Source organism: Polyergus mexicanus, unplaced genomic scaffold (genome assembly GCF_030449975.1).
Source record: "Polyergus mexicanus isolate NDT 795.1 unplaced genomic scaffold, iyPolMexi1.0 SCAF_12, whole genome shotgun sequence".
Lineage (NCBI taxonomy): Eukaryota > Metazoa > Arthropoda > Insecta > Hymenoptera > Formicidae > Polyergus > Polyergus mexicanus.
The window spans coordinates 9,636,631-9,663,090 of NW_027223332.1; the positions used below are offsets into that span (position 1 = coordinate 9,636,631).

At 41.1% G+C, this 26,460-nt stretch overlaps 2 protein-coding genes across 4 annotated transcripts in view; one reads left to right on the forward strand and one right to left on the reverse strand.

The window, feature by feature from the left end:
- The window catches only part of LOC138938443 (uncharacterized), a 355,984-nt gene that overhangs the window by 234,615 nt on the left and 94,909 nt on the right, over positions 1 to 26,460 (reverse strand). The window lies entirely within an intron of this gene.
- The window catches only part of LOC138938471 (Fanconi anemia group J protein homolog), a 44,088-nt gene continuing 43,752 nt past the window's right edge, over positions 26,125 to 26,460 (forward strand). Inside the window, exons 1-2 of one of the 2 annotated variants that reach the window (XM_070305465.1) lie at positions 26,163 to 26,180; positions 26,331 to 26,438. In XM_070305465.1, the coding sequence (XP_070161566.1) occupies positions 26,338 to 26,438 (101 nt within the window). In that variant the 5' untranslated portion in view covers positions 26,163 to 26,180; positions 26,331 to 26,337. Of the gene's footprint in view, positions 26,181 to 26,330; positions 26,439 to 26,460 lie in introns of both variants that reach the window. The other variant, XM_070305466.1, reaches the window with a different exon arrangement.

The following is a 26,460-nucleotide window of genomic DNA, read 5'->3' on the forward strand; positions in this document are numbered from 1 at the left end:
TCGCGTTCATAAACAGCGAATGATTGAAGCGCCGGTTAGGTCGCGCAAAAGCCCTTAAAAATATTACATTTAAATCATTACTCCGTATGCTTATACGCATATTTTTGCAAGGCTTTACTTTTATGATGCGTTTGCTTTTACGAATCTTGTAAATGCATCGCTACTCTCTTGCCCTCCTCTCCTTATTAGACATCTCCCAAACCGCAGGTTGGTATCGACGAGTAGAATCATACGCGCGGAGACTAGTTCGGAATTGTCTCTTTCCTCGTGCGCTTTGACCCAAAATCGTTCAATTCTTTTGTTCGTGCCGACAGATCTAATTGCATCTACGCAGAACGATTCCGGAGGGACAGCGCAAAAGGGATCCGCGGCAATCTTCGATCGGCCGGTAAACGATCCATACTGCCGGAGCTGGTAAAGATCTTATCTTGTCCGGTGATCTCGCTTTGGTTACCGTATTCTCTAGCGATGTCTATCTTCTCGACACCATTGCCGATAAAACCGACGTTCGCTGACCGTGGCGAACCGATCTCTCTATTCGTTTTCCATCCTCCGCGTCCCGTGGGATGCTGGAGAGCGCGGACGTTTGTGGATGCAATCTGTGAACTGTAATGTCGGTTCTACGGTTTCTGTAGTCTCGAGTTTAAGCGCAATAGTTATGATTATACGTTAGAAAGCGAATGTTTGATCAATCGAATATATAAATATTTTATATTCAAATTTTATATAATTATATTTCTATCTATATTTCTCTCTCTCTCTCTCTCTCTCTCTCTCTTTCTCCCTCTTTTTCGTCAGACAATACGCGTATATACTTAAAGTCGAAGCGACAAACTGCACTTTCCGGTAAGCTAGTCGCACCTTTATCTTTCAGAAAACCGGCCGGAGCAGTTCTCGTGACCTCGACCCATCCGCCATGAAGGGAGAAAAGATGCGAGGAGTACGCGTGCACGTGTGCAAGATGCGCGCACATTTTGGTGGATGCGCAAGTGGAGAACGAGAGACTCGTGAGGCGGGTGTCAGATGCGTACGAGATAAAGCCTCCATAGCCCATGCGAGGTTTCCGGTGCACGTCTCGTGGATGACTGTCTCCGAGAGAAGGAGACGAATAGAGGTAGGACCGGCCCCCGCATAGGTATCTCCCCTTTCCTTTTGCTTTCGACCGCACGAAAACCGAAAACGTGGTGAAACTACGAAATCTTTTTCTCTCTCAACTCCTTCGCCGATAACATCGCCGCGCCGTCTCGGACCTTTTCGTTGTCTTTCGGGGACAGATGCGCATGGAAGTGAACGCTGTCCTTTTGGAAAAGACTCGAAGGAACTCTTGGTAGCAATCGAGATTTTTCACGTTATCGCAGATTCATAGATATAGACGAAGCATGACTGATATACAAATATTCGATAGTGAAATAACGGAAATAAATAAGAATAATCAAAAACTGATTAATCAAGAATTAAAAACCAAGTGAAAGAGAAAGAGAAAGAGAGAGAGAGAGAGAGAGAGAGAGAGAGACGTAAGATGAAAAAAGAAAAAAAAGGGGGCGTGAAGGAAAGAATATAAAATTTGTAGCGAGAAGGGATCGACGAAGAAGTTAATGGTGGTAAAAGGATGGAGGAGAAGTGCGCAGGAAGAAGGGAAAACGCGGCGAGAAATTTTTGAGACTTTTTTTGTTAGATTCATTAGAAACGTACGATTAATCTGTATATGTATGGCCGAGGCTCGTAAAAGTAATCTATAATCGGGTCGTAAAACAATAAACTCTATTAAAGCTTTGACGGAGGCGCGAGGCGGGGTCCGATTGGGCCTTTAGGAAGACTTTCAATGCAGAGGCTTCCTGGAAGCCGCCGGCCGTAACGCGCTCGTCGTATACTTTAATAACTAATAACCGACAATCGTAACATAATCACAATCTGAAGCCTTGCCGTCTTAATGCCGGCGCTGATGAGACCGTTCGTTCGTTTGCGTTGATGAGATATTTCGTGATTTCAAAATTAATGACTACGTTTTCGTGTAAGACTAGGCTAGACTAGATAGACGTACGTTCGTCACGGAGATACTATCGCAAATACGCACGTGACGAAATGAAATTATGTATATGAAATACTCGCGAAATCAGCAAAAGTTATTCTCCTCCATCAAGGAAATACGTCAGCGGTCACGGGGAGGGAGGGGGAGGGGGAGGGGGAGGGGGAGGGTGGGGGGTGGTTTCTCGCGGTAGATAGCACCACCCGTGAATATGGTTTTCGCGAGGGTGTCAGGCGACACCATGTCCCACGATGAAAAACTGGACGTTCTTCGCTACGCGCCATTGGCGGCGGTGTCAGTGGTTTCGACAATTCCCTCGATCGCAATCCGTTGGTCCTCGGAAGCGAAACATCTTTGCAGTCGACGGGGATTTTTATCCCCGAGGCGCATCGACGGTCATCGACGCCGTTGGGGACGCACGGTTTCATCCATCAGCCGGGAACGATCGTCTCGTCTTCTGGCATTCTCTACCGGTGTGCCCCTCTTATCCCTTCCCTCCTCTCCTCACTCTTCTCGGTTGGACCATTCCTATCCTCATTCTCTTGTCCTCCATCCTTCATTCCTGCTGAGCCTTAATTCCAGGCGAGCGACCGCGCGCATTCTCCGTTACGTTCTCTCTCGTCAACTTCCCTAGGTCTCTCCCTTTTTCCCTCTCGCCGGCTGTTCGCGTTGCTTTTTCGTGATCTTTTTTTCTTTCGCTTATTCGATCTCGAAGATCAGAAAGTACACTTGACCCATTTTCTCCTTTTCGTGCAAAGATAATTTCGAGATTTATTTCAGATGAATAGAATGTTCAATTTCGAAGTATGTATTCTCAAATGTGCGTAAAATTAATATAAGACTATTTCATCTTCTTTTATTCTTTAGAATGTGAGATATTGCGCTTTTCAATGTAATATTTCTAATTCAGCCTTCGCCAATGTTATTCCTTCCTCAAGATTCTTCTTTTTCTGCCTCTTTGGATTATTTTTATTTCTTCGTAAATGTTACTCATATATAGCGAACGACTAATATCAGATAATGATGTTCTTTCACGACGGGATTTCTCGACGATGTGCACCATGTGCGCGATTAACGCCGGACGTTGAGTGATTTGTGATCGTCCAAAGAACAGGCAGTTTCCACGAACGTATTCCTTGCATTTTAATCTTTTCACAATTTTCTATCGAAACGTGGCTTATGTTAATCGCGGTATCATCGCGCGATGATCGTTGATTATCTCGATTAGAAAAATCATTACATATTTATAAACTGTCGTAAGCTATCTTTGAAGCATTTTCAAAATTAACATTAAAAAACGACCATTAAAAAATTCTTGCTGTCATCGTAAAAAAAAAAAAAAAAATGTATCAAATATATAAATATATTCTTTTTTCAAGTAATTGTTTTAATACGATCGCTTGTGCAATGAAATCAGAGTCGCTCATCTCTCTATATTTGACAATACTATGTAATTTGAAATTTCATAGGCGCAGACAGACATTAAATCCGACATCATTATAATTCCTTGGTCGTGCGAAGATATAACTGTACAAAAACCCTCGAAATAACACCGATCTTATCGGACGCATCAGAAACACTCCTTGCCTTATAAAATACAATGTGTCCCGCTGAGATTCACGAATAATTCTGTTCGTCGTATATATTGCATCTCTCTCTCTCTCTCTCTCTCTCTCTCTCTCTCTCTCTCTCTCTCTCTTTCTACGTAAAAATAAACATTGAAACGGCACAGTTAAAGCGCAAAATTAGAAGCACCCTACACAGAGAGCTCAGAGAATTAATAAAAGTTTCTATCTCGCTGCGCATGGCGATAAAAATTAAAGCGTTCCGACGATGAGGAATGTAATCGAGCGAATCAGGACGCACTTTTTTACAACGACAGCTGTAACAGCCCGAGTGACTTATAATCCTAATCACACGCCACGCGTTAATTGCCTTTTACAACCCTTTATAGCCCTTCTTCGCCGCCTTAATTGTATCGATTTACAGCCCGCCTGGAAATCTTTAATTCGTTTACGATTGTAGTCGAAGCGACAATTTAAACAACCGAAGGAGGTGTGTTAATACGAGAGTTCCTTTTAATGCGCTCCATTAAATTGTGTCTTCGCACTTGCGAACGACATGAGACAAAGTCGCAAGAGCCAGCACAAAAATATTCTAAAGGGTTCTGAAATCAATAGCATTATATACATAAGAATCAGGGTACACATCGTGTATATTATTTTATTAAAAATAATTGATGATAGATTTATACAATGAATTATTATTATTATTATTGATTGAATACTCGATTTATAAAATCTTAAGATCGGCTAATAAATTTATACAACGCATTGGTTTCGGGCAATTACATTTAATTGGCTCGTCGATCGAAACTTCTCGGCCTCGTTCCTGTAACCGACTAACCGATAACTGGTTAACGAAGAACGGAGAAAGGAGGGGAAAACGTGATCTATTGTAGCATGAAACACGTTGTTCGTTGTTTCCGTATATCCGCGATGCGATCGCCGCATCGTTGACACGCAAATAGTTTTAAGAGGCTTCCCGTGTGTCATTGAATTAAGCGTTGACGGAAGTTGCTATCATCTTGCCCGGTTAACCCGAGGCAAGAACTCGCGAGCGATTTCTCGCTCGTACGCGAGACGTACCCAGCGCGAAGCATAGCTTTTTCTATCGCAAAATGCATTTCTACTCGTGTGCAATTCACGATCATTTTGCATTGCAAATGAAAGCGGAACTTAACGGAAACGTTATTTGTGTCGGCGAATAGAAGAAAATGTGTACTTCGCCTTCTTTTTCTTTATAATCGGACGTAAAATCTCGCGGAAACGCGATTGCATAATTTCGCCGGGGTGTTCGTTAACATCGGTTGCGTACGGTCACCTGCGATGCGTGCTGTCAATTTCACGGATAGACTATATACGTCGGATGTAGGTAACCAGTAACGCTTCGCACATCCCGTGGCAGTCATTATGCATGGTCTTTAACGGCGGTTATTTAGTATGCTTTTTAGCTGCGGGTTAACAGCTGTATATTTCACCGCGCGTATACTTGGACGCGAGACGCACGCAACGCGTATTATATGCGTATGGAGAGAGCGTCTTGTCGATTCTCACTAGACGATAAGGCTCGCGCGTCCTAACATAAGATCTCTAGGTCAATGATACGCGATCCTATTGTTCGCTCTTTAAAGACGAATTAATACAATATTTTAAGTTTTTGTTTTTTTTTTAAGACAAATTTTCATCGAATATGCCTATTTAATATGAATTATGGAAATCTTTCAAAGCTTCTCTCTTTGTGATTCAGAATAACACAAACGCTAATTTATTAATCAGTTTTATATATTGACAGATTGTGTAATATGTATAATATATCATGACATGTAATGCTGCAGCTTACTTACAATCTTCTTTATTTTGAAGTTTCGGACAGTGAATATATAACGCAAGAAAATTCAAAAAGTAATTTAACATCCCGTATATATTATTATATCTATGTTACCTTGAACACTCGTTAGGAGATAAAACTATCGCATCGCTCATTTCTGGCGTTAATACCGGATAACTTACCCTTTACATTCTCGCTATTGACAGCGAGTCGATGATAATTACACGTTGATATGAACGTACATCGTGAAAGAGAGAAGACGGGAAATGTGTTTTTCTTCATCACTCGCAAATTACAGCAATTGACGACAATTTATATCGTATTAAGATGTTTGTATTAAATATTGTAAAAATTTCATATTTTCATAAAGTATTAATGTTTATCCTAATTATCCGGGAAGAGAGAACGACGAATCTTCGCGATATCTCGGTCCACCTTTCGAAACGTGGCCAAAATATTTGACTTCGTGTATACGGAGAGCGGGGGGGGGGGGAGGGGGCGGGGGGAGAGGAGAGATCCATCTACACTTTAAGTTGAAGTAGAACCGGTCTGAAGTAACCTGTCAGAACTCGTAGATCCTCAACGAGTTTGGAGAAGCCTTTCAATGTCCCGCGTGTGGCAGAAAAACAAAGACATTGAAAACAGAGCGAGATCGATATCGGGTGGCTGAACACGAGTGGAAGAACTCGCGCGTTTACTTCTTTGTGAAGTATATACCAGTTGCAAGAAATCGGTGAGAAAAACGCTCCTTATACGCGTACGATCGTAAATCGCGGCTTTACGAATCGTGTGTTTCTTTTTGCACTTCGTATATTTCCTCACGGAAAGACAGTTGAGCGAAAATAGCCCGAGCAATTTTAATGGCGCAAATTCTCACATATAGATAGCTCGTTGAAGAAAAATGCGGTATAGAAAAACCAGGCGCGCTCGTTCACTTCAATTAGAATTGAAGTCTGATGTTAAAGAGAACGTACAAATCCGTCAATGTCTTCGATACAGAACTAGGATACGAACAATTTCAGAGAACGCCACAAACAGCCCTTCGTGTTATTTAAAAGCAGAATTCTCGAATTTAATTTCGGAATTTAAAGCTTTCGCAATCGTTCGATAATTCAGTAGCAAAAAGGACATATATAAATAAATTTTTGCTTTTAATGATGTATTATCGATAGAACGGTATCGTTAAAAATTTTCTAATTTTTATAATAGACCGATTGATATATTGAGATAGAAAGTCGAATTGAAATCACAAATTATTTAATCGATTATTGAATTAAAGATATTTTCTATCTAATTTGGTATGTATGAATATGAACACCATATGGATCAGTGGTAACGAACACGATTCATAAATTAAATAAAGGCTTAGAAGAGAGAAGCGAAAGTATCAACTGATCTTCGATAATCACGATCGAAGACAACCGCGTATGCATTAAGAGCTTAACTCGCGGTAAAACCGGTCGGTGGTCCGAAAGTTGGCGTGATCGTTTCAGTCTTCAGTAGAAAGACGAAGAACGTGAAGAAGAACGACGAAGTTGTCGAAAATGAAAATCAAACAACAAGTTGTACAAAAACCTGTGGACGACAACCATATTTACGTCCATTGTGAAATTACTTAATTAAACATAGCGATAAAAGGCAAAAAAATGAATGAAGATTGCACGCGAGCGAGAAAAATTGACGCAAGTAAAGTAAGATGTGTATTATATGTCGAAAAAATTTATATTACTTGCCTCAAACGTTTCTTGTCAACCACATATATATTATAAAAGTTGACGGTTGCAATATAGAGTTATCGTGGCTGCTGCAAGAATATTACTGCAATCGGTACTTGTTGCACGAATTTAAATCAATACATTAGAAAGTTAAAATATGTGTTTGATTTACAATTGTTAATTGATTTGTTTGATGCCTTTTCTTTTATTTATTTGCCGTTTGAATTTATTCAAATCTTATTATTATTTGTTGAAATTATCATTTATTCTTAATTAGAAAGTTGGAATATGACAGAGACTTGTGTGAAGCATACAATAACATAAAATTCTACGGAGAAAGCAAGTTTTTTCTATTTATAATATCTCTGTGTTCATTTATTATTCCCGCGCGAATTGAATTTCCATAAGAAATGATTGATCTCGCGTGAAATTGTATCTTTGAGCATCTTGAACGATCGTAAGAGAAGCAACGCATCGGAGACCGGTCTCGCGGTATCGGCCGAGGCGCGAGGCGCGAGGACTACGCCGGGAGCTCTTTTGGGTCGATCCCAAAGTCATTTTATTAAGCGCGACAACGATCGGAGAGAAGGTGGAAGAATCGCACGATCGGTAGTCGGCAGAGGAACGACAGAAAAACCGAAAGAGAACCGCGAACAAGATTCGCGCGGTGTGAATCTCATCTTTTATTCAGCCGCCCGATCGTGGTGTGCGTTCACCTCCCTCCCCCCCCCCCCGTTCGAGTCGGGCCCGGATGTGTACGGGTGTCTTCAGACAGAGGCACCGCGCCACTTAGGGTGTGAAACCGGCGACATGCCATGGAAAAATCCGATGGACCCTTCTTCTCATCCTCCACCTCCTCGTACACCTGCTCTCGTCTCCTTACTCGCTCGCCCTTCTCACGGATTGGAAGCATTCACTTCGTATCCCGGACTTTAAGACTCGGGCCATAAAGTCGTTGTCCTCGTCGTCGTTGTCGTCTTCGTCCTGGTATGCGACTCGCGTATGCATGCCGCGCAAAAGCCGACTGCAGGTGCATCGCAGGACGTAACGCAGTCTCAACTGCAGGAATCTAGACTACTACCTGCATTTGAGTGCCAAATTCCGAAGCGCTGGATTTACGAGAGATTTTTTCCTAAAGCTAGTGCACCGAGTCTGATAGGATAAGAATGCAATTTTTGTCTTCTCAGTAAATCTTTAACGAGATGTTCACTTTTAGAATCGTAGCATAGAAAATCGTCAATACGTAAGCAATAATAAAATATAATAACCACGATAGAGATGTGTGTTAATTAGTAGATGATATAAATCTTATTTAAAATTATTATGTAAAATATATCATTGTGTGCACAAAGCTAATACTCATGGGGCATGAAACTGCATTTAGTATTCCAATAGCATCAGTTAATATTTTAAGGCCGATTGTGGAATTGCACAGAGAGTTAATTATGTTAATAATTAATGCTATGTATCGCTCTTTAGTTATATGATATTGTAACACGTTCGATACTCTGCGTTTTATTGAAAAGAACAAAGCGCCGGGAGACATAAAAAATTTCGTTGGCAATTTAATAGACTTTTTATCGTTAAAAGCATCTCGCATGAATGATCGCGATTTAATCGACACCAGACATGTGATACCTCACGCAGGTTGACACGTAATCGATCCATACGTCTTTTTAATCGATTCGCTATAGTGATAGCGGATACCATCGATCAATGGGGAAAATTAGAGGTTCACCCAACCAATTACAAGCAGCCGTTCTCTGAAACCTTCAGCGACGAAATACATCATCCCCTAACGCGCGGATATAACGTAGGAAATTATTGCCGCGTTTAGGATCTAATTGGGCCGTCAGCGTCTTGTTATCCTGTCGTCTTCGTACCCTCCGCGCTCTTTTCACATGCGGACCCGTTCGTTTTTTATTTCGTCCCATCCCGGGGACCGTGACAGCCGGTACCGCGAGCTATCCGCACGAAAGGACAATCTCTCATGTCGAGAAAATTTGTTAATGGCTAAGAAAGTCGGATATTGTCCTTTCTTCGGAAAAAAAGACTGTTAACTGCATTGCGCAAAGTGTTGTGAAAATATCGCGAAAAATCTAGTCTGATAGCGATATATAAAATGAATTTTCAAGTAAAACCCGTGTAAATTTAGGATAATTTTCGTTATAGAAATAATGATAAACGAGCGGATAAAAAAACATTCGAAGAGATATTGCATCTTTGATGAATAAATCGATGTAATATCTAAAAGCCGAGTTTTTTAAAGAAGAGTGAAAAAAATTTGACGCTGCAAAATAAATTCGTGATAATACTTTTCAGTATTTTACTTGAGCGTCTCGATTGCAAAAACGGAAAATAAAACGTATCATCCCGCGGGCAGACAATAGCAACCGCGTCGCATTTAGGACCTAATTGCCCCGTCGACGTCTCGTTGTCCCCATGCTTTCCCTCCCTCTCTTCATCGCTTGCCGGTCTTCTCTTACCGTGACAGCTGGTACCACGGGACCAGGACTTCCCTCGTTCTCGAGGCGTCTTTTCGTAGTTTTCAGCCCGTCGTTAACCCACCCACGATCTTGTCGCAAATTAAACGTCCTACGGAAGGCTCGCCGTTCTCGTCCTCGCTTATTGATTCGTAATAGTCGGTTCCGAACGTCCTAGTACACCCCGTGGCTGGCGTGCCTCATGCAATTCCCGATATTGTGAAAGCGCGACGACGACGACGACGACGACGACGATGACGGTTTGAACAAATCTTCGGGGACACCCGAAGAAGGAGGCATCGTGGCTCGAATCGGTTCCTCCGTCATCGAACATGCCCTGATCAACGAGGAGAGAACGAGCATTCTCCATTTGCCTTTTGAGTCGACGGGGTGTATTTCATCGATTAAGATCGAGACTCATTTTATCCATATTTGAATGGAAACGAGTAGCATTCGCATCGACAAGAGAGAGAGGAGAGAGAAGAGTAGCCCGACGACAAGCTTATCTCAAGGACGTCGCGTTTGTCATCACGTATGTGACCACGCAGTAATAATATGTTACGCTTATTTACGCCACGCGGCGCCTGTAATTGGGTAATTAGGTGAATGTTAAAATGGAAAGGCGTACTTTGACAACGATGGTATCGAGCTGTCGCTTAAGAGGAGAATTCTTTCTTGCGCGATGTTATATCGCGTGAATTAATCGCGGTCGTTCCGTTCGGGCCTTGTGACGAGATCGCGTCAGGCGCGATTAGGTGAATTGACGCGCGTAAAGAGGAAATATAGCAGATGGAACATTCGGTGAGAATTTCTCGCTGGCCGAGTAATCACTCGTTCATTTGAATTCAAAAATTACCGGCGTCGTACTAATGGCCGAATTAAGCGACGTTTCTATACGGAATTACGGAAGCCGGCGCGCCGGCTATATATTTCAAGCATTCGCCGCCGTTAAAACGAAGTAACGAGGCGAGATAAGGCTCCTCACCGCACTTAAGTCCCTTAAGGCCCCGCTTAAGGCCCACACAGAAGCTGCCGCGGTGCTTCCTTCTCTTTCCTGCCACTTTTCTACCTGAGCTTCAACTATCTCACCTCAATGCTCTCTTACTTTCTCCGGCTCTATCATATTCTCTCTCTTTCCCTTTCCGTCTTGAGTATCCGAGTGTGTGTGGGGCTACGCATTTATTCGACGATGCCTCGCGTTCTCCACGAAGAAATTATCGCTGCGCGGTATGTTCGCTCGTTGTGACCAACCTCATGAGTAGCGACCGCCTCGAGTTCTCCTCGAATGCGAGACAAAGATAATAAAAAAACATCTTGATAATCAAGATTTGAATTAGATAAATTCGGTCAGCATTTTTCATCTTAAAAAAAAAATTAGTTAACGCCAGAGATCAATTACAGTTGGGATAAATAAGAACGTATACTTATACTAATATGTAAATATCATAATATTGTAAACAACATGATTATTTTATTATTTAATTTCATCTATTATTTAATCTTTTTATGGAAGAGAAAGAGAGAGAGAGAGAGAAAATTATTGATATAACACAATCGCTCTGTTAATTCCTATACTATATATAAATATCCCATAATTATATATCTAAATTTATATTTATTTTGATTACATATAAAATTTCAATTTGAAGTAAAAGGTATATACATATATCGCTCGAACGTGTTAATGTGAAAACGTTACAGCCTGTCGCAACCGAGATTAAGCCTCGATACGGTGAATTCTGTTGTAAGCGCGTAATCGCTCGAGCTCATCGCTAGTCGCATTCGTAATGAGACGAATTATCGCTAGAGTTGGCATTTAAATAATTGGAGTCAGTCCGAGTGCGCGCGCGCGCGCGCGAACAGATGGGATAGCAAAGGGAGCAGTCCGGGAGCATGTTAGTGAGTTCCGAATAATTTTTTTCCTTTCCGACTCGCGTGCTTGTTTGTCTTTTAGATACCGATCTCCTTTGTTACTTGCACCTTTTTCGTAAAACGAACCATGTCGATCTCGATCACGCGATTGTTCGTGACACTTTATGCCCATTTATAGAAATTTGAGTAAACATGTCACAATTTCCAAATATTTTTTAAAAGTTCTTAATTCCCCCTCTCTCTCTCTCTCTCTCTCTCTCTCTCTCTCTCTCTCTCTTTTACACATCTTCTGTTTAAGATATCAAAAAATTTCATAAAAAATGATTGAAGGCGTATTTTCTTATCAAAAAAATTCTCATTTCGAGTTGTTCGCTCTTCTCCAGCCAATTTAAAATGATTACGCGTAGCGTAATGTGTCAACGGTTAATTTATTCTGCCTACTCGCTTGTGCTATCTTTCTTTTCGAAACTACAGCTTGATTATAGTATAGTACATTAAAGAATAAACTTTCGCTTACGGCTCGTTTATTTATTGTTTCGAAAGTCAACTCCATTTAGAATTTAATTGAGCTATCATTTTTAGATCTTGTACAGGCATTTCTAATATTTTTCCAACATATTGAAAATGTATTGTAAAAGAAGTCAATAGCCGAGTGTGAGAAAACGATTTATATTAATTCTAAATGTGTTTGAGAAAAGCGTCGTTCGAATAAGAAACGATATTCGGTAATTCGTGTAGTATCGACAAAAAAAAAAAAAAAAAATCGATTATTATCCGAGTGGATTTATCGTCGAGAGAGATCTTTTTTCATTAGCATAAACACCAGTCTTCCTCAGACCGAAGGGAACAGGTCACGCACGATACACGGACGAGAGCGCGAGAGATTAAATTTCACACCCGCCTTCTCCCGATGATCAGACGAATTGGTCGATCGAATTGATTATAACCAGTCGCGCGAGGCCATTCGAAATAAAGAAGGAGCGCGACGCAATATCCATCGTCTTTTTCTTCCGTACGATCGTAAACAGGAAGGTTGTATCATTCGTCTCGGGGCTCTTTATTTTTATTATTATTATTATTATTATTTTTTTTTTCTTTGTACCAATCGGTCCCGGCCGTTTTTCTGGCCAATTTGCAGCCATTAACGCTCGTTCCAGACCTGGTCTTTTCCACACATATCGTTTCCCCGATGTCCTCTCCTTTCGTGGCACGACAACGGTGGCAACGACGACGCCGACTACGTCGACAGAGAGAACGAGTGGGCGACCGTTCGGGCGTCACAGACAATTTAACACCTGGCCTAAATGGTTTGTTAGCGCATAATATCAGCCGGTACCCGGGCGACAGGATACGGGACATTACAATATGGAAATGACGGGGGCCCCATCACGACCGTCCATCCATTGGGCAGCGCACACCTCAGGCGCGGCCAATTTCTGTCACTTTAATGCGCCGGATCGGTTACACAGGCAGCTCTTTCGTATCGCACCCGGAGGTGCGTCGTCATCCTGTCTGAGGTCTCGATTTCAGCATGGACGATAACGACGTTCGTAAAGTGCGGTGCTGTTAACGGTGCTGTTAGTTTCGAGTCGCACGCGCGTCTTGCCATATTGTGTGGCCGCGTGCATTAAGAATGTACTTAAGTTAAGAAATTTTTACGTACATTTTACTGAAGCTGCCCGTTGATCACACAGTAGCGTTCCTATATGTTAGCAGAATTTTTTTAAGAGTTCTAATATTGATCAAAATATTGCGATATAATCCCGGCAATATTAAGTGGATTAAAAAATATCAAAATATAAAATATACGCGTATCGCGACAAAATCTGTTAGACATACGGAATTTTTGTATTCGACTGACAAGACTTCTATTTCTGTCTTCTGAGTTCTCGGAAAGAGAAGCCAGCGATTCCGTTGCGGAAATTTCTCACCGTGGCTGTGTCGAGCAGCGGCAGGAAGGGACACCTGGAAAATAGCGGGTGCCGCTTCGTCGGCGAGGAACGCCGTCGCGGAGGAAGTGACTTCCTGCAAATCGCGAGGCGGTAAAATTTTCGCCTATTATTATCCCCCGATCGTGGCATGACGCGACCTTCGGAAAATACGCGAGAAAGATGGGAGAGTTCGAAGACGAACCGCAGGTTGGCCTTGTGTTAAAGGGACAAAGTGCAAAGAGAGGTTGAAACGCACGTCTCTCGCACGCCTTTTTATTGTCGCGTTTCTTGTATTTCTCACACAAAGCCCAAGTTACACCTTCTGCCATCTTCTCGCGGTTCAGTAAGATTCCACGAATGGCGGCTGTCGTCATCGAGAATTGTATTATTACGTGTCATTACAACATATTCCTAAGTATGACGCGCGATCATGTCTCGTTTTTAAAATTCTTTCAGATTTTGAACGAAATGTTTATTATTCGTGTAAAAAGCAATATTTTTTATTACTACATTTCGGAATCGCGCGAGTATTGTTTCAAAGACAGGTTTTTTTGTTATTAAAAATGCAACATCCACATGTATCGATACGCATTTCTACGGTGTATACGGTATATATACTTTTAGCCTCTATCACTTCCGCTTCGAAACCAGTTTCTAAACAAATGTTCTACACCGGAATGTTTATTCCGGCCCCGAGTCATACTCCCAGGACAATTCGTTGCAATATCCAGGAAATCCTTTGCGCGCTCATCCATCGGAAGGATCCCTCCCTACTTCCGGCGAGTCGCTGACAAATGGATCGGCTATTTCCTCGAAGGGAGAGACTCGCGATTAGTGAACGTCGACAGAAAATTAAATGATGCCAATAACCATTAAAATAGCCAGCGAGTCTCGGGGTATCAATCTATTCCCACGAAAGAAGCAAGATTTTTGCACGCGGCGATGAACAAGAAAGACCAGAGAGATTTAATCATTGCGATAAAATTACATAATACGAACGGCATCTGTGGCAAAAAGTTTTTTATAATATCGCAATTTATATCTTTTAATAATCTAAAACACACATACCATAGACAAGTTCCAACTCAGTATACCTGTAGATTATCTATGCGACTGCATAAAAATACGAAAGTACGACTATTTCTTTGCCACGTGGGGGTCCACGATATTAATGCTCTTGATAAAATTTATCTGGCAGCAACCCTTTCCATTCTAATACTATCCACATTCGACCGCGCCCCGCCGAAAAGCCATCGCGCGGCTGGTGCCCGCGATTCGCACGGCCACTCCACCCCTCTCCCTGTTTTTTATTTAATGCATAAAAGCAGGAAATTTCTTGCTCCTTTCCGGTCGAGCGAGTGTACGCGCTGGCCGTGCCCTAGCCCTGATAAATCACCGAAAAACGGCGATTTCCGCGAAAGGGGAAAATACGTCGCCAACGGTGCCATTGGCAACAGCAACAGCGTTGCTGGTGACGAGAACATATTATAGGCAGACGAGAGGTATGCTGTGTGTTCGACCAGTGGTCCCGCAGGATCGTTTGTCCGCGTACGGTGTGGAAAAGCGCGCGCGCACGTATCCAGATTGTGACAGACACACGCGCCCGCGTGTCCGTGCGTCTCGTGGGCGATAGAAGGGGTCGGGGTGGTTGGAGGGCCTTTATAGATTTGTAGACGAGACCACGGTCATCCGACACTGCGTTTGACCACACCCTCGATTGTGCCAAGATTTATGGGCACTCCGCTCCTCCCGCCCCCGCTTGCGCGAACTCTCCTTCGCCTCCCCCCTCGCCTATCAGTCGCCTTGTTACCAATTCCGATCGGCAGTTTGGCTTGTAACTACCGGATCAGTCGTTGCTGCAATGTCGGTGCAACGCACGGTTTCCGGTTGACCGACAGGATTAGCGACTTAGGCACGAACAGCGCGCGCGTGCAATTTATGACAAACACTCGAGTCGAAGAGTATTAACCAATGTGACATGTATTATAGGATATTCGTACACTGGATGCCATTGTATATATTAAAATTATATATTAATTGTACAAATTAACTATAAATAATATTATTTATATTCTGCAGAAATGAGTCTTCTCCCGTTTGTTGACATTTTCGTATCATAAATTTGTATCGTAGAAAAGCAAAACGCAAATCGACAGAATATATCTTCGTCACGAGTATAAATATTTATTTGATTTTTTACTCCAGTTTTGCTACAAGACATTATCCGAGATTTGAAGATTAACTTCTGTATTATCAATTTCAAAAGATTATTATACGATTTTTTTTATAAATTCGTATTTATAAAATTTTTATTAATTTCTTTAGCTTCTTATAAATATCTAATATATGATAATTAAACTTAATATAATATACTCTTCATCTAGTAAAATTCTAAAAAATATGATAATTTCTTTTTACGCTTTCTGTCAAAACGTAAAGAAAAAAAATTATTTAAAACAAAATAAAAATTTGAACCATTAAAACACCTTATAAAATTTATCTGTACATTTTCAAAAATTCATTTAAAAAGAAATAATGAGCAGAAAAATTTACAATAATATTATAGAAATGTAAATTAATATAATGTTTATAAATGAATTGTGAAAATAAATTTTAAGCACAAATTTTGTATATATACATTATCTTTCAAATTTATCTCATCATCTTTGTAATATTCGAGAAACCTCGTACAATGCACAATCGAGTTCCTAGGTTGTCCCGCAAGAGGTAGGGAGAAGGAAATGTCGCATATGTCAAATGTGGAGTCCGATATAAAAGAAACCGATATAAAAAGGTGTCTCCGCTATTACAAAACACCGACACTGCCAGGCATCGCATACAGTGAAAAGTAGTTGGCGACGGTTCGATCAACGTTATCCAGGCCTGCGTGTCGCCGAAATTGCATACCTACCTATCTACCGTTTCGTATCTTACGCACTCTCGGTCTCGCGGTGCTCGGCTCTACCTTCCGTAGGATCCGCTGCGGTTCGATCGCGGAACGCGCACGCACAACATGTGCCGTTGTGTAGCGTGAATAATAAGACGGCTTATTGCGCGAGTTATTACGCCTTTCCGGTGCTTATAGGTGTCCATTACGACGACAAAGGTGAACGAGTTCGTCTTTTCTTTTGTTGTCGCGTCCACGTATCCCGCACCTTCCCACACGGCGAATCGCTGAAATTTAGCATTTCCGTTGGTATAACGCTCTCCACCGTTGGACATCTGCGCAGAATCGTTGACGCGAGTGCATACGCGAATTTTTTCAAAATTTTCAGTTCAACAGCCCTCACGCCTCCCCTCTCCCCTTCCGAATATCGAAGATCGCTTTTTCGTAGTGGCTAGTGTGTTTTCAATCTTGCGCTATGTACGATCGTTTCGCGTGTCGCGCGGCCTCCATCGTACAGCGACCTTTAATCTGTAAGCTCTCGTGTCACCGTGAAATGTGTATCGCGTCCAAGGGCGTGTAGACGACTTGTGACATTTCCCCCTCCCCCCACCCCCCGCTATTCATTACGAGCTACCATACGTGGCGTCATTTGGCTCCCTCGTTTCGCCGTGGCGTGGAAGTCGACCGAGATATCGATTACGGTAATTAAGCTTATCTACTTTATTGGATGACGTAATCGTAATCGTAATTGTCTCCGATATGGTATATCGAGCGCATATGTCAGGAGGCAATTGGGCAGACTTTTATTTTCTAAAACAATTTCGTAAAAAGATCTTATCATTCATGAAATTTTTTTTTCCCAGATTAAATTACCTGTTCAATAGATATACAATAATAGAACAATCATAATTATTCTAGGAGCGAAATTTTTAAAAAATCTAGGGAGAAGCGTAAATAGATAAATATCATTGTATACAAGAAGAAAAGAAAAATGAATTCCGCGCGCGCTTCATTAAGTACTCAAAATTGTTATAGCAGCATGACGTAACAACGTTTTTCCCGTCATTGCAACATCGTCTTGCGTTCGTTTTTTTTTTTTTTTTTTTTGGCCCGTCGTTTCCTCCTTCCAACTTCGCCCGAACGTTGGTCCCCACAGACCCTTGACCTCCCGCTCGATCCTGCAATTAATCTGGAATTGGATAGGACATCCGCTCGCGCACCCCGTAATCTCCTTGCCACCCCGCTTGAATGTAACATTCGGTGCCCTAAGTAAGGTATATCAAAGGACGACAGCGACTGTAGGAAGTAGAAGATGGACCAGGAGAACGGAATCACCCCAATCTTCTCACAGAAACATGGAGAGAAACATAGGATTCTCTCGAGCGAGATTATGTTCGCTGCATGAAGACGATACATTGTTCACATTATTGAGTAAGAGTGAAAAAAATGAGCGCTTTTACACAACACTCTTTTTCAGGTTTTAATATTATAAATACGTTAGATTAGCGTTCCTAGGGCGTGTATGTGTAAGTCGCAAATTTAAAACTTTAAGTTTATAATATATATTCCTTTAGTCTTTCATCGTGCTCGCTTAAATTTAAAGGCGAGAGCAGTCGAGAAGAGAATACTTTCCGAACGATTTAGGCAATCCTAACTTATTCAAGTTATGGTAACATGCGGCATTCTAAACGAGACACGCCAAAGGGACAAAGCCACGCAAGAGAAGGGAGAGATAAGAAAGAAGAGAAAGAGAGAGAGAGAGAAGAAGGGACGGAGAAATCGTCCCAATTCTCTCTTATGGAAGCAGAGGGTGCCTAAGTTCACTCGAGTGAGAGTACGGTGATCACACAGGACATTGAGCAACGTGACGCCGACTACGCCAAATTATAACTTATTTTATGACTTTTTTGCATCGGTCATTTAACCTGCTGGCAAAGGAAGGACGTGGGGGAGGTTGAAGGGAGAACCGAAAGGCGACCCCCGGCGAGAAATTCGGAAATGAAATCACTCTCTAATAACTTCCACTTCTGGCATTCTCTCTCTCTCTCTCTCTCTCTCTCTCTCTCTCTCTCTCTCTCTCTCTCTCTGTATGCGGACCTGTTTTCGGTCGTGGATCAATTCGCGACAATTAACATTTGCGTCATAAAAATCTTTACGTCGTACACGTGTGTTTGGTTAAACAATTTATTTAAACTATTCAATTGAAATGAATTTATATTATACAATAAGATAATTGAAATTTACAAAAATGTTAGAAAAATAGATATTTATTATATAATTACTGATATTATATTGAATATTACTAAGTAAATTCTTTTACTTCTTTTATAAATAAATTTATAGAAAATTAATCGTAATATGCGTGTTGATTATTAAAAGACGATAGCAATGAAATAATAAAAAAAGAAAAAGCCTAGATAAAAAATATCAGATATATTTTATAAGTGTTGATTCGCATTGGACATCAATATCAACGAGCGACTAATGATAGCGTCGCGAATTTCAGCGTGAGAAAAAAGAGAAAGTGTAAAAAATTAACAGCGGCCGACACGTGATGTGGCGAGCGACGATCGCGTGCTGATGTGACACGAAGCAAGGGAGAAAGTGTGCCTTTTCTCGTCGTGCTTTTATTTCTCGTTAGTATTGGCGCACGCATACACGCTGTACATTCGCGACAGTGCAGTGCGAACATATATCAGAGAGGCGGATAGCATAACGACCAGAGTGAAATACTACCGACGTGACATCCGACAAAAAGTCTGCATTTGCTCGACCTTACGCAAGAGGCTAACGCGATAGATATGCTTTTCTTAGTACACACGTTTTCATAGATATGCTGTTCCCCTAATCCTGTGGCGGATTAAAAAAATATTCATCAAGTTACATAATTCTGCGAAACAAAAAAAGGCGATCGTAAACGCCGCAAACCCGGCCATACTTTATTCCATCGTATTAGATTGCAACGAACACGTGTTTTGACATCCTCGCCTTGCGCTGACGTACAGTGATACTACGCGAGTTCATATTTCTCCTTGATATCTGAAATTCGAGTGTCGCGATACAAGACCCCATGTCGCGTCGCGCGCCGCATTTTATGGCCTTTTCATCGTAGCAACTAAACTTATTACACCGCGGGGGGTCACTCCGTATATCGCAGCGTTCGCAGCATTATCCACCCTCCGCGCGCGCGCGCGCGCGCGTACGAAGGGGTGGCCTTTTTATTAAATCACACATTTCGCGTGCTCGTCGTCGCCCGATTAATTTGCCGTGACGCTTTCTTTTGTGGCGCCGGGCCAAGCCAAAATAGATAGAGAGAGAGAGAGAGAGAGAGAGAGAGAGAGAGAGAGAGAGAGAGACCCGCGCGAGCCATCCATATTTTATGCCAACGAAGACTCATCCCCGCGACGGGACCCATTCTATTTTCACGTTCGCCCCGCGAATGACGAATGTTACAGGCGTTCGACGTAGACGGAAGCATCTGAGGCCGGAGACGTGTATGTATATGTGTTTGAATGTCTAATAATCTGTTACCTTTCAAAGTAACGGTCGAAAAATATTCATGTTAAAAGCGCGAATACCAAAATAGAACGAGTATTTTATTTTTGTCTGTAAAATATTTCAATTTGCAATTCGTTGCCGATTTTTGAATACAATGTTGGATAAACTTTGAGAAACATTGAAAATTAAATTTTAATATGATACATTAAATTTAACTGAGTTGTTTCTTTCGAAAAAAAAATAAATAAATAAACGATAGGAAAGAAGCTGATTTGTACAAAAACAATAGGAGATAGTTTGTAAAGATAATATATAGAACAGTAGATAAGAACGTCGATGAGATATTGAGAGAGTGATTTCGCATAACAAAAAAAAAAAAAAAACGGATAAAATGATTATTTCAATTTATTAAGTAAGTTGTGGAATGTTTTTTGTGTGGCATATAAATCCGCACCCTCAGAAGTAATGCTATTTGTTGATTCTGTTAAGTAATTATTTCTCTTTGCTCCCTCTATCGTTTATTGTATATCCGACAGTAACAGGGTGATTGTTGATCGTCTCGAACGTCTCGGCAAAGGAATAGCAGCGGGATTGGCTCGGCGACGATAGCACAGAAGCGGAAGAGGGCGAAGGAATTCTAGAATCCTGCAAGGGACGGCTAATTCCACCGTGATCACATCTGATCGATGTCCCTTGCTTGCCCCCGTCGAAAAGTTATTGTCCCTTCGCGGTTCATCAAATGTAATTTTTACGGCGATGCCTTCAGAGTAATTTTACACAATCACACAGTATTATTTCCAAAATAAATTTCTATTCGTAAATAATTTTGTAAATATGTCAATTCTATTAATTCGAATTAAGAAAATATTACTTTATGTATTTTAGAAAGAAGACGTATCGTATTAATTAAAGAGCGCGTGTTACATTTCTAAATTATATGTTGAAGATGCATGATGATGTCTTGAAATGAAATATTTATAATTGTGGACCAGAATTATGCAAAAGATATGATTCTTATTTGTTTGAAAATTCCAAACAAATATAAATTGTGTGGGTAATAAAATCCCGGAAAAAAAATATCATCAGAACTTGTAGTCATCTTTGAATGATTCGATTCTGCGGAATCAGCGTCCGCGGCAGTTGGGACAAAATATTCTCGCCGCTCTCGCACGAGCGGACAGTTTCGTCGTTGCCGTGACTTAGCCAGCATGATTCTTTTATTTTACTTTCGTTCTTGTTCCTGGACACGGGCGCGCTCAATTTGACCCTCCATCTCCGCCGCTCTTCTAGCGTCTATTTTCACCCGTTTCGAACGCACACGAGGTGGACGAGGCAAGAGAATCAAAAAGAGAGACGGCACGAGGGCTCTCTCGGTCGAGGGTCGACGGGAGACCAGACAGAGGGTGGACAGAGAAACGGATAGAGCACGAGCGGAGCAGGGAAAGTGGAAGAGTTACTACTCTCGAAGTGGACGAGGCAGAGTCGCATATGGCTAGCGATGGCCTCGATACTCTCACGCAAGATAAAAACACCTGTACTCTATATACTCGTATTATATTGTAATAAACTATAAAAAGATCATAATGTAGTCAAATAAATTTCTGCCAATCATCGTGTAATAATAAATTTTTGTCAATCTGCATTATTAAAAAAAAATTGTGACAAGTTATGTATAAGGTCGAGATGTTATTTTTATAAAGCTGAGACTATATATGCCAGAATTATAGGAATGCGATGAATCATCCCTCGTATAATAATAACGCAAAGTATATGAGTTCTATGGAATCGGGTGAGGGATATCGGTTTCGCCCCATCGCTATGTACGACTCGCTCAACCCCGCGAAAAACGTGTGGGATTGCAGAAGTTTGGTGTACGTCCAAGAGATGACTATCTTAACTCCCACCGGGCAGCTCTTCTTATCTTATCGTACCGCCGATGGATGGAAGCTTTCGCCGATAAAGCTCGGCGGAGAAATGACGGCGCGTTTCGCGTGGATGCACCCGCCACTCCTTAATTAAGTTCCAACAGCCGTTTATTCGGTTTATTGTCTTGTTTGCCGTACCCCACGAGATACTCCCGCACGATTACGCGCATCCGTGTCAGTAGGTGCAACGTCATCGCGACGAAAAACGGATCATCAACGCTTGTGAACTTGAAAAACATGCTTCTCGAATCGAAATTATTTTCGCCGTTCTCATCGAGATTCGAGAAATTGGAGAAAGCTAATTTTAGAGAGAAAAACAGATTTTGAATTTAACTGATAATTTTTAGATGAAGAAAGTTAATTTGCAGTAAAATACGCAGAATTTTTAGATCTGATTCGTTAATTAATAAATAATAATTTCTTTGACAAAATTACAGAAAAAAAATAACAGAGAGAGAGAGAGAGAGAGAGAGAGAGATTTATAAATTCTATTTTAAATAATTTTTAATTAATCACAATTATTATAATTAATTTTAAATATATATATTAGTACTAGAATATTTTCAATAATTATGATTAATACCTATAAAAATATAAAAAAAATAAATTTTTATATTTATAAACAGATATTATAGAGATAAACACTGACAGTTTAAAACGTAAAAATTAAAGTTTGCATGACAAAATCTCTTATTGTTAGATTGATGCACGGTATCACGGCGATATTGCGCTCGTGCCAACCGTGACGGATTCCTTCCACGAATTTGAGCCGGCGCTATAGCGTGGACAAATTATGCGCATTACGAAAAGTGTCCCCGAAAGAACAGCACCAAAGGGAGCCAGGGCGATGGCCACGGGGGGATGAAACGTCGGCACGGGAGACGCGTCGCGGATGAGAGATGGGCCTATTGTGCCATCGTAAATACAGAGAAGCGGCCCATCCCGAAATAAGGGCATATTTCAGCTTCTGTCCGGCAATCACTGCTGCTCCGCGGATTCACGGTCGTGCTGTTACGAATATAGGCGCGGTAGCGAGGATGACGGTAGAGGAGACGGAGGGGACGGCGGAAAGAAGGGACGACGAGAAGGACGATTTCGAGTGAAAAGGAGAGAGCGGGTGGACGAGCACGGGAGACTCCGAGTAGGAAGAGACCCCATTTCGTATTCCTCGGGCATCCCTCCTGATCTCCCCGCATTTTTATTGTACTTGCCGCCGGTAAGAATATGTTTTATTTATATTTCATATTTTTCCCTTTCTTTCTTTCTTTCTCTTTCTCTATCCCTCTCTTTTTCTCTCCGTGTCGCGTTTCGTGGTCAGAAACGGACACGGCACACCGCTGTCATGAATTCGCACGGGGTGACCACGAAATATGAAGCTGGAGATACGGAATCCCCCGCGTATATCTACGCGGAAGAAACTCGGGCTATATACTCCGCTCGCCATAGTTTCTCCTAACGCCCCTATTCTCGAAGGGAATGGGGTCGCCTTCGGCCGGGTGAAAATATTTTGGCAACGTTTCTGCGGAAAGTATTTATGTTTGTCCGCGACAACGACGGTGAATCTATTTCTTCGGGTGGCTTTATTCGAATGTTGCATTAATGGAATTGCGTGCATTGTGTAAATGTGCTTGTTTTTTTGGATCTTCTATATCTTACGCTTCAGAAATTTTGCGAGCATAAATAAATCATAGGAAAATTAAAGAAAGTGTGCAATAAATAAAAAATATAATATTGGTAATTTACACTATTATTTTTAAAACCATCACCTTTGCAAAAAAGCAGTGGTACAGATGCGAGAAAGAGAGCCGGATTCAAAAGAGGATCAATTGATCTTGCTTTTAGCAATCTCCGAATTTAATTCAGCGTCGTCTGATTGAGACGAAGGGTGTTACACGCAATTTGCCGCGTTTCGCCATAATAACTCGTCGTACCCTTCGGCGTGTTTTACGAGTATCATACTGAGTATGCATAATTCACGGTCCAGCGCATAAACTTTCAAACAGCGCGTATCTTTCTCCATTAAAGATTCATGAAATGTAACAAAACAGCGCGAAACGCGTTATACATATATCAGATTAATAACTTCCATTATATAACGATGTATCGAGTTTTTTAATTTTTTCATTCACAAATCAGCATAATCGTGAGAAAAGTATCTCCAAGTATTTCGCATAGTCATTTAACGGTATAGAAGAAACTCGTCGCGCGAATGCTGCGTCTCTCTATTCTCGGAGAATATCCCTTATCGTACGGCGCTACGCGATCGTTAAGATATCCATCGTAACCGTGTGAAAGTGCAAGAAGTCGGTGGAATTGTTTGGTACGTGCACGTGAGTTGAAAGTGAGCCACGAATGAGCAATTTCATGTTCAGCCGGCGTACGTGACGGGGCCCTTGATATCCCGTTTACGCTCCTGATACGCACGCGTTCCGCGCACAAACTGCATACGCGTGAGCGCGCGTGCGTGGGAATTTCGGATTATAATTTGATAAGAATTCACGTCTCTCGCACAAGGTGGGGACCGGGGATGCTGCTGCTGCTGCTGCTGCCGCCGCCCTGCAAGGGCAGAGCCAGCCGTCTTCTTTATTCCGCGCGCACGCACGCTTGCCGTGAGTTTTGATTCCGGCGTCGCTTTTGATACGCACCGCTCTTGAAACTCGAGAGACATGTAAATCAGAAGTTTGATACTTCTGAAATGGTTCTCGCTGACATGAGAGAGAGAGAGAGAGAATTCTTTCGAGCGCTTGGTAATAAATTCTCTTTACATGCTTAGATATAAATCTTTCAATTCCTTTATATATGTGTGTGTGTATTCAACTAAAAAAATACACACAAGAAAGAGAATAACGTCTTTTTGTATTTTTTGATGCTAAATATTTTAACACGTCACATACCATAGCTATGACATGAAAAAATAGATCTGTGTGCAACTTTACTCGCTAATTTCTCAAAATTTTAATAAAAAAAATATTGAAAGCTGGAATCGTATTCAGCGTTAAAAAGAAGGAGAACCAGGAAACAATTACTATTTTTCTTATGTTTGAAGAAAGTTATTTTCTGTTCTTCTTGTATTATAAAAAGAATGTTTTTTTTCTTTACATTTTCATATATATTGTACCTAGCATGTAACAGGATTGTAAAATTATAAAATATATAATAATAGAGAGTAATAATAAAATTTAATTTTTTATATCGTAATTTATATTAAAAATGAACGGTTAGAGAATAATTTCTCGTGTCGATTAAAAAAATGGATCGCGTGAAGTGAGATTATTTTTTTTTTTTTTTTTTTTCGCGAGTGTATAATATAAACGTATGTTATCGCGATGCGTATAGCAAAGTGGTATTAATTCTCGCATACTTGTGTATCGCTACTTTTTTACAATTATCAGCGAGAGCACTCACCTTATTGCGCTTGCTGCTGCTCCGCAACTCCAAGCTACTTGCATCTTTCTCGCAGCTTCTACACGACTGCACGCAACCACTGCTCCCAATGGCCGAAGGAACACAACACTCGAGAGACACGCGACACTTGAAAAAAAAAAAAACGAGATAAACCTTAAAATACGCAAAGACTAGTATTTCGATCCGCGATCCGTCTCATTTTTAGCGCGTCTCGTTTTCATCGTAGACGGACGTCACGTGATTACATGATTCGCGTATGTATTTCTGTAATACGAGAAACTTTTTCGTATCGCTCACCGCTTTTAAACGAGAATTAGTAAAATCTGCATCTTAGCTTCTTTACAGCTCTCGTGCGACTACACGTCCATCGCTTTCAAAAGCCGGAGGAATACATAAACAAAGGATTAAGGTTCGGAGAGCGCGAAGGTAAATAAACATTTCGATCCGTGACGTTGTCTCACTTGACTGCGAGTCTTTATCGATTATCGTATATTATGATTGGTCACTTACGTCCGTATTTCTAAAGGCGGGTACATACTTAGCGAACGAACACCGAACGAACAGCGAATGCAAAACGTTTTGAACGTTTTTCTCGCACGTTCTGTTCGCATTCGCTTTGACGTATATATCTGCTGAATGATAATAACGAACGTTTGCATTCGCTTGTTCGTTCGGTGTTCTTTCGCTAAGTGTATACCCACCTTTAGATTCCCCAGCATCGTCCGCTGATTTCAAGAGAGTCCGAGTATCAACGATAACAAGAAATTTTCAAAATAATTAAGATATAATGTACGTACGTAATATGTTATACATATGGTTAAATTACTCTCTAAGATATTAAATTATCCAAACATTCTCTTATATAAATGAATATTTATATATAGAGGTATTAAAAAAAAAAACAAAAAAAAAACAAACGAGATTAGATGCCCGCGTTATATTTTTTACTAAACGGTCGTACGAATGACGTCACATATCGTTCGCGCCGGACTATTTTGATAGTTTGTAGTGCGTAGCGTAGCTTCCACGGAAAACTAATATTTACACGGTAAGATCGCATATGGTATTCTCTCTACATAGCGAATAATAGAAAAGATATTATTAAATTAAAGTGTGTTATCGCGAGAGGACGAACGACGGGAAAGTATATACATATATCGTATGTGTATAGTGAGGTCGCATGCGTTGTGTTCCACAGGTGTCTAATGATCGTGATATATAGCGTCATTTTTGCTGTAATCGGATCGTTTGTATACATATTGATTAAAATTATAAACGCTATCGACAAGAAGCTTGAGATTTTAAGGTAAGTTTCGTGACGGGCGTCG